At 34.6% G+C, this 9878-nt stretch overlaps 1 protein-coding gene across 1 annotated transcript; it reads left to right on the top strand.

Moving 5' to 3' along the window:
- Positions 1 to 1097, top strand: LOC126942855 (immunoglobulin-binding protein 1-like). Its single transcript, XM_050770931.1, has one exon. The coding sequence runs from the start codon at positions 6 to 8 to the stop codon at positions 1023 to 1025; it is 1020 nt and encodes a 339-aa protein (XP_050626888.1). The 5' UTR covers positions 1 to 5; the 3' UTR covers positions 1026 to 1097.
- The last annotated feature ends 8781 nt before the right edge of the window (positions 1098 to 9878 follow it).

Raw genomic sequence — 9878 nt, 5'->3', positions numbered from 1 at the left:
CCAAGATGGCTGCTGAGGACGAGTTACTGCTGCCGCAGCTGCCCGAGCTGTTCGAAACGGGCAAACAGTTACTGGACGAAGTAGAAGTAGCGACTGAACCTGCCAGTTCCCGGATAGTCCAGGAGAAGGTGTTCAAGGGCCTGGACCTCCTTGAGAAGGCTGCCGAAATGTTATCGCAGCTCGACTTGTTCAGCCGAAATGCAGATTTGGAAGAGATTGCTTCCACCGACCTGAAGTACCTGTTGGTGCCAGTGTTTCAAGGAGCCCTCACCATGAAACAAGTCAACCCCAGCAAGCGTCTAGATCATTTGCAGTGGGCTCGAGAACACTTTATGAACTACTTAACTCAGTGCCATTGCTATCATGTGGCAGAGTTTGAGCTGCCCAAAACCAAGAACAACTCAGCTGAAAATCACACTGCCAATTCTTCCATGGCTTATCCTAGCCTCGTTGCTATGGCATCTCAAAGACAGGCTAAAATCGAGAGATACAAGCAGAAGAAGGAGTTGGAGCATAGGTTGTCTGCAATGAAATCTGCTGTGGAAAGCGGTCAAGCAGATGATGAGCGTGTTCGTGAATATTATCATCTTCACCTTCAGGGGTGGATTGATACCAGCTTAGAAGAGATTGAGAGCATTGACCAGGAAATAAAGATCCTGAGAGAAAGAGACTCTTCAAGAGAGGCATCAGCTTCTAACTCGTCTCTCCAGGATAGGCCTCCAGTGAAACCCTTCATTCTCATGGGGAAGGTGGCCCAAGCCAAAGTATTTGGAGCTGGTTATCCAAGTCTGGCAACTATGACGGTGAGTGACTGGTATGAGCAACATCGGAAATATGGAGCATTACCGGATCAGGGAATAGCCAAGGCAACACCAGAGGAATTCAGAAAAGCAGCTCAGCAACAGGAAGATCAAGAAGTAAAGGAGGGAGAGAATGATGAACAAACACTCCACAGAGCCCGGGAGTGGGATGACTGGAAGGACACCCACCCTAGGGGCTATGGCAACCGACAGAACATGGGCTGATCTTCCCACAACACAACAGACTACAGGGTGCACAACTCCCCCGCCAAGAAAAAACACGCAGTCCTCTCCTCCCTGGGCTACCGCTTCAGCTCTGTACATCAAAGGCAAAGATGCTAAATCTTGCTTTGCATTCAGTAAAGTGTCAAGTGATAAAATAAATAAATAAATAAATAATAAAAATTAACTAATGGTCAAATTGCAATGATTTCTAATCAACTTCATGGGAAGTAGCTTGGGGTAGTAGCCTTGATAGTCATACCCAATTTATAATAAATCTCTGTTTACTGATAATTTTTGAAAGCATTATTACCAATGTTTCTTAATTTGTTCCCCTTGGAAAATTCTACAAGTTTATCTTCCTTGCATCAGTTTGCTGACTTTTTCATTTCTTATGCTTACTTATTTATCCAGAAGATTTTTTAAAAATAGTATTCTAGCAAGATCTAAAATGTTGGATTCAAATCAATCAGTATCTTGGTGATAAAATGTAATTCATTTTATTTAAGCAATGCTTGAAGTAGACATACAGTTCTCTTCTAGGAGGTGAATACCGTGAAGGAGTTTAGTATAATAGGACCTAGACATTTGAAGTGATAGATAGCCAGCTCGTATTTTCAAAATCAATTGCCCACCCAGAGACAGCGCATCCGGGTTAGGTAGAGTAAGTGATGAGAATCAAGCCTCTCTATCACCACACTTCTCAAAATCTCTAAGCTTGAAAAATGCAAGTCAATATCCACATAATGAAAGTCAAATGAGTTTGCTGCTCTTTCACATAGCATATCAGATACTGAAAATGCCCAGATAAGATAATGAAAATATCACTAAGAAAGAAACAAGGAAATGAGCTATTTACAGAAACCAGAAGGGAATTAATACTGGTAATAGGAGGGTAATGTACGGAAGCCTATAACATAAAGGAAAAGCACATTCAATGAACTAATGGCTATGAGGTTCTTCCATTAGTTAGCAGGCAATTCCAGATTTGGAGGCTAGGAAGCAGTTGTGATCAGGGGCCTGATTACATCAAGTGATTTAGTGTCTTCTTCAGGAGCTCGCTACAACTCAGAAATTTTGACATTAAATCCAGGACTATTTCCTGTAAGTAGTGCTTCTATGTGTTCAGTGTTGTTTAATATCTATAAGAAATTTTGCACCTACTGCTTCATCAAAGATTTATTTTCTAAGAAGAGAGAAATGAAGGAAGGTTGCATAAAGAAAAGAACTACTGAATTAACCTTTGAAAATCCGGGAGACATTAACAAGTAATTTTCCTGATAAATATTATCTTGGGGAAAATTATATTTGATTTTGAAAAATGTTTTTGTTGAAGTATACTCATTTAACAAAAAATTCACAGAATATAAATATATTATATTTATTTTTATATATTATAATGAATATATATTATATATAATATATAAATATATAATTATATATATTATAATTATAATTATATAAAAATATAATATATATAATTATATATAATTATAATTTAATTATAATATAAATATATATATTAATTATGACAGAGCAGTCCACTCACACTGCCACACACATCAAAAATTTGCATATTGCCATACCCTAGAGTTACCTTCTTTAAATTATTTCTCCTTTCTTCCTCTGCAAAAGTAATAAGTATTCTAATATCAAACACCACAGATTGATTTTGCTTGTTTATTTTTCTTAATTATTAATTCATAAAAATATAATTAAGAAGTACATACTATTTTATTCTGATTTCTTTTACTCAACATAATGTTTGTGAAATTCATATTTGAATGGAGTAGTAGTTTCCCCATTTTCACTGCTCTACTAATATAGCAAGTTCTTAATTAACATAGTCTATAGGACCTTGGAAATTGTAACTTTAAGCAAAGTGTTGCGTAATGAAACCAATTTTACCATAGACTAATTTATATAAACAAGAGTTAAGTTCCTACATCGTATTTCTGGCCACAAATACATTATCAAACTTCTAAATAAAGACCAGACATACTTGGCATCCTCTTTAGCATGCTTGCAAATAGTGCATAATATGAATTTAATCATGAGGAAACATCAGAGAAATTCACATTGAAATAAATGTCAGTTATATGAAATAAATGTCAGAGCCCATTTGGCAGCTCAGGGCACCAAATGGGGACTAGCCCTGGACAGGATGTCATTCCATCGCAAGGCGCACACGTACACAACCACTCTCACTCAGGCTGTTACCATGCAGACACACTTATTAACCTCATGTGCACCTTTTTGGGATGTAGGAGGAAAGCAGAGTACCCAGGAAAACCCAGAAAGACATGGGAGAACCTGCAAACTCCACACAATGATCCCAGCCAGAAATTATTTTTTCCCCTCATCAATGTTACAATAAAAAGATAATGGATGAAATGACGTTATTGGATGACCTCCTATAGTCTACCATCCACTTATATTATTCATCCTTTGTATTTTAGGTAGATACTTGAACTGTTTGTAGATTATACCGATTTAAATAATGCTGTAAACATCCTTATATATGCATGTTGAATCAAATATGTATGTGTACCTGATGGATTCATGCTTAAAAGTAAAGTTGTTACATCCTTTGTTATGAGCATATTTGAATTAAATAGAGATGTAAAACAGGTTCCAAAAGTGTATTAATTTGCATTTCTACTACCAGAGCAAAAAAGTGTTAACTGTGTCCTCATCCTTGCCAAAATGTGACATTGCTGATAATTTTAAATTGTGCCTGTTTCAGGAGTGTGTGACATAATCTGTTTTGGCTTAATTTGCATTTCTCTGATTATTCAAGAAATTGAGCAAATTAGTATTATCATTTTTGAAGTGCCTGTTCAAGTCCTTGCCCATTTTTATATATCGGTCTTTCTTAGTCCAGCTGCTTGGTTCTTGTTGTTGTTGCTCTTGTTGTTGGCTTTTCTTAATGTCCAGTGAGCTAACAACATTTTTTACATTTTTAAATGTCTACATTTGAATGGTTTTATAAGTACCTATATAAGGTCCATGGTTTTGTATCTTGACCCAAAACATAAAATATTTATTCTCTTACCATGGAAGAAAATATTTTCCAATCCTAAAACTGGAAGCTGGTGTTATTCCCAAGTTAAGACTTATTTATTTTTCCCACTTGTCATCCAATTGACCTAGCAATATTTACTGAAAGTACTGCCATTTTCCTTCTACTTTTTACTCTCATATTTTCAGAAGTCACATCTAGAGTTTGTATACATGCTGCTATACTTTTAATTCCTTTAGTTTGATTTATCTATTTGTGACAATACCAGACCATACTAATTGATGTCATTGTAATTAATAACATCTGGCAGAAAACATCTTTAACTTTTAAAATTTTCTTCAAGGTTATTTTGGCTGCATATGGTCCTTTGAATTTTAATAACAAAATATATACTTTATATATTTTACAAGTTTTGCTAGCATTGTGATGAGGGTTATACTGAATTCATAGATCATTTTGAGAAAACCAATACCTCTGTAATATTGAAACATCTAATTCAGATACATGATTCATTACTTTATCTAGGTTTCCTTTATTTTTTCTCAAAATTATTTATATTTTTGTTATATTCATTCTTGTACAGCCCAGGTGTTTATAAATAACGTTTTTAAAAAATATATTTTGTAATTGTTTCCCAATGGTGAATATGAATATATTTATTTTTAGTTATATAGCTTGGTTTCAGCAAGCTTGCTAAATCCATTTTTTATACTTAATAGTTTCTATTACATTATTTTGACTTTTCTATGTATACAACTACATTATCAATGAAAATGACAATATTAATGATTCCTTTTCATTCCTAAGTTTTTTCTTTTGTTTTTCATTGCATTGGCAGACACCTAATGTCAATATTCAATACATATGGTAGTAATGTCCTTCATTATCTTAACCTTGAACTCAGAGGGAACAACTTTTTGATTTTTAAAGAGCAGATATACTATTTACTTTGTTCTTTTTGCAATGACCTCTACTGAACTAAATGTATTGCCTTTATTAATTCTCAACAGCTTGAACTATCAGTGAAGATGGATTTGGATTTATTCTCAGACTCATGGGACACTATAGACTTCATACATTATCAAGCTTAAATAGCTTTAACAAACAGTAAGAAGAGGCAATACACAATGCATAGTAATAATATAGGAGAGCACATGATTCCCGTCTGAAACTTTTGATGTCCCAATTCTTTCATTTCTAGTAACTCTATTGCCCACATAGTTGACACTAAGTGGATGTAGATCACCTCAGCTGAGGAAAGGCATTGGATCTGCAGGCTCTTTAGCTTGTTTTCATTACTAAACAGATAGCACCCACATAGATATGTTACTTGTTTCTGTTTTCTGTGCAGTTGCATCTCATCAATTACAGGTTACTCAAAAAACAATTTCAGGCAATGCACAGCAAACTCATCAGGACCTTCATTTAATTTCCATCCAACCCAATCCTTAAGTTATTTTTGATGGAGGAATTCTCTGACTCTAGAGGAAAAGGTGTGGAAAGGCTATTAATGATTTCCTCTCTCCCTATATTCTTAATTTTTATAAAGAGTTCTGGACTTCAATGGGTATTGAATTTCACCAAATGCTTCATAAAAATCTTACTTAGTCATAAATTTTTATACTCCATTTTTCCACTCCAGTGATTTACTTTGAAGGATTCTTATGTTCCACACCCAGTTTGTCTTAGTGAAATAAATTCAAATTAGTAATAATGTGTTATTCTTTTTCATATATTTCTGAATTTTTACTAATAATTTGTGAAGGACTTTGCATTAATATTTTTGAAAGAGACTAGCTTAGATTTGTACTTGTTATTCATTTGTCATGTTTTGGTATTGTGGTCTCATTAAGTTGATAGAAAATCAGGTTTACACAAAAGGTTTACTTGTCAAGATAGAATTATGTGAATTACAGGTCTGACCTAAATCCAATGTCACTATTGGTTCAAAAAAATTGTCAAACATTAGGCATATATTAAACATTCAAGGTGTTCAAATTGCTTGACCTAGCTCCTCAAAATTTCCCTTTTACAAAAATTAGGATATGCTTTGATTATGGAATAACCAGTTTTGAGTAATATGAGTGTGGGGAAACATTACTCATGAAAGGAAGCTATTTTAGTATAATAATACTTTCAATTTATAATCAGTAATTCCATGACCATTCTCATTTTTCTCCTAGCTTTGCCACATAAACCCAAAATACATGTAAGACATTTGTGATTAAAACCATAAACATGGGAATCATAGAAAATTAGAAACCATAGAAAATAGAAAGAAATCATAAAAAATTACTAAAAGGAGATACACATTAATGTATTCAAAGGCTAATTATTGTTAGGTTAATTATGCTCTCCAATTTCATCAAGATTCTTTGCAACCCAAATGAAAATTCCATCATGCTTTTTGGAGATACTGACAACTATATTTTAAAATTTGTATGAAAAAGTAAGTGAACTAGAAAAGCTAAATCATTTGAAAATGGAAAAATGAAGATGGAGGATTCTCGTATCTTCATTTCAAGACTTAACATAAAGCTACAGTAACCAAAAAAGCATAGCACTAGTAGAAAGATAAATATATAGATAATATAAGGCTAGAAATAGATCTGAGGACATACAGTCTACTAATTTTTTACAAAGACATGAAGATAACTAAACAGAGAATGGACAAGCTTTTGAACAATAGTACTAGAAAAAAAATCCATGGCATATATTTTATACAAAAACAGAATATCTGAAAATGGATTACAGATGTAATTGTGAAATATAAAATATAAAACTTCTGAAAGAAAGCATAAGAGAAAATCTACATGACTTTGGATTTAGCAACAAGGTTTTAATTATGACACCAATATACCATCCATGAAAGAAACAAAAATTGACAAATAGGATTTATAAACAATGACATCTTCTGCCTTGCGAAAGACTCTGTTAAGAGAATAAGTGCACAATCAACAGATGTGGAGAAAATATCTTCAAATTATACCTGATAAAAGCCTTATATCTAGAATGCATAAAGAACTCTTAAAACTGAGCAATAAACAAAAACAAACAACCCAATAATAATAGACAAAAGATAGATACTTCATAAAAAAGATATGCATATTCCAATACATTTATGAAATGATTCTCAACTTTATTAGACATTAGGGAAATTCATATAAAGTCTCAAATAAGATCCCACTACACACTTATTAGAGTAGGGTTGGAGGTGGGTTACAATACCAAATCCTCCTGAGGACAAGGCATAGTGGAAATTCTCTCTCCCTGATGGTGAAAATGCCAAATGGTATAGCCACCCCAGCAAACACTTGGGCAGTTTTTATAATGCTAACCATAAAATTTTCAACCAACCTAGCAAATAAATTCTTGAGTTTTATTCATGAGAACTAAAAATTTATGTTTATACAAGGATCAATATGTGAATGTTTACAGCAGCTTTATTCATCAAGATAAAAAATAACTCAGAAGTCCTTCAGTGAGTGAGTGGACACAAATAAACTGTGGAATATCCATGCACTGTAATACTACTCATAAATTTTCAAAAAGAGGAAGCTCTTGCCTCACGCAGCAACACATACGAATCTTAAATGCATATTTGATAAGTTAAAGAAATGAAACTGAAAAGAGCTATATTACACAATCCCCTTTATATGACATTCTGAAAAAGACAAAATGTAGTGATGGAAAAGAGATGAGCATTTGCTAGAATTTGAGAGATATGGGAGAGACTGAGTATAAAGCTGCCACACAAAAGAACCATTGGTAAGATATTCTATTAGTCTGTTCTCACGCTGCTATAAGGACATACCTGAGAATGGGTAATTTATAAAGGAAAGAGATTTAATTGACTCACAGTTCAGCATGGCTAGGGAGGCCTCAGGAAACTTACCATTGTGGCGGAAGGGGAAGCAAACACATCCTTCTTCACAGGGTGGCAGGAAGGGGAAGAATAGAGCCAAGCAAAAGGGAAGCCCCTTATAAAACTATTAGATTTTTTTTTTAGACAGAATCTCACTCTGTCGCCCAGACCAGAGTGCAACGGCATGATCTTGGCTCACTGCAACCTCTACCTACCAGGTTCAAGTGACTCTCCTGCCTCACCCTCCCAGGTAGCTGAAATTACAGGCATGCACCACCATGCCCAGCTAGCTTTTGTATTTTTAGTAGAGATGGGGTTTCACCATGTTGGCCAGGCTGGTACTGAACTCCTGGCCTCAAATGATCCACCTGCCTTGGCCTCCCAAAGTGCTGGGATTATAGGCGCGAGCCACCACACTCGGCCAAACCATCAGATCTTGTGAGAATTTACTCACTATCCTGAGAATAGCACAGGGAAAGCCATCCCCATGATTCAACTACTTCCCACTGGGTCCCTCCTACAACATGTGGGGATTATGGGAATTACAATTCAAGATGAGATTTGTGTGGGGACATAGCCAAATTGTATCAGAAATGAAAGCATATCTTATAGAATGGTAAGATATTTGATAAGATATGAGAAGAGATGAAGATTATGGATGCATAATTATTCATTTTTCAACCCAAAACTTCCAAGGGCTGATTTTACTGTATGCAAACAGTACCAACAACCAAAGCAGGATGTCAGGGAATTCTGGGTTGCAATACAGCTGTGTGTAATGAGTCAAACTGTATTACAAGGGTATGACATAACCTCATTGAACGGGTGGAGTGAACAAGAACTGACATAAGTAAATCTCAAAAATAGTGTTTTGACTAGATATAGTAATGCTAAAAACAAAGAGAACTGAACTGCATTTTAACATTATACTCTGCTTGGTAAATTTGTTTCTCACAAGGATATAGGTTAGCAATGTTCAAACCACTTTACAAAATATAGAAGTGTGTATCTGAATGGACTAGTGCATGTATTTTCTCTCTCTCTCTCTGCTAGAGTGCCTAAAAGGTGAGCCATCTAAGTGGCCTCAAGCATATGCAGAGTCTAGATACTGATTTCTTTTTTTCTATAATATTTATATTATAATATTTATTTTTTACAGGAAGATACACTATCTTCTATTTTAATATTTAAAAGCAATAAAACAACATGTTATTTTGTTGGTAGTAGAGTATTTGCTATTACTGTTACTGTTATTGAAGCTAATGATCATGTCTTTAAGAATGGACCAGAAATCCGTCAGCTATAAGAAGAGATCTGGTTGGTGCTTGTATGGCGGGAAAGGTGTTGGATGTTAGAAGTGAGTTGTAAGATGGGCAGTGTGATATAGAAAAATGATGCAGGTATATATTGCTGTATTTTGGGCATTTGAGTAATGGCCTTATTTTTTGCTAGATATTGATTTCTAAATACAATTCATAGAGGAAACAAACCAGAATCCCTGGCAAAAAGACTGATACTAGAGCTGGGACAAGGAAAAACAAGATGGGGCTGGAGAATTTTATAGTGCTAGGAAATACAGAAGTGCTAAGAAACAAATGAGTGGGGAATTTCAGAAGACATAGGATCCAACTGAAAAGGGATTCTCATGGCTAAAACTAAAGAATTTGAGTAACAAAATAAATATTGTATTGGATTATACCACAAAAAAATGGAATAGATATTAGAGTCAATAATGACACAAATCAATGAATAAACAAAGAAGGGAAAAATGTTCCTTACAAATAAAATCCAAATATACACAGTAATTTCACAGTGGAGAAGGCTAGCATACAGCTAATAACTTCAAATAAGTGATCAAAGTTAACACTGCAGATAAGTGGACAATAGGAAACACGTGCCTTCTGATCTGATGCACTGAGAAATACTTAGCATCTTCTCTGGCATGCTTGCAAAAAGTGCGTAAGGTGAA

Source organism: Macaca thibetana, chromosome 1 (assembly GCF_024542745.1).
Source record: "Macaca thibetana thibetana isolate TM-01 chromosome 1, ASM2454274v1, whole genome shotgun sequence".
Taxonomy (NCBI): domain Eukaryota; kingdom Metazoa; phylum Chordata; class Mammalia; order Primates; family Cercopithecidae; genus Macaca; species Macaca thibetana.
This window is presented reverse-complemented; position numbering and strand designations above follow the sequence as displayed.

Coding starts and splice junctions, on each gene's coding strand:
- LOC126942855 (XM_050770931.1), top strand. CDS start 6: ATGGCTGCTGAGGACGAGTTACTGCTGCCGCAGCTGCCCGAGCTGTTC.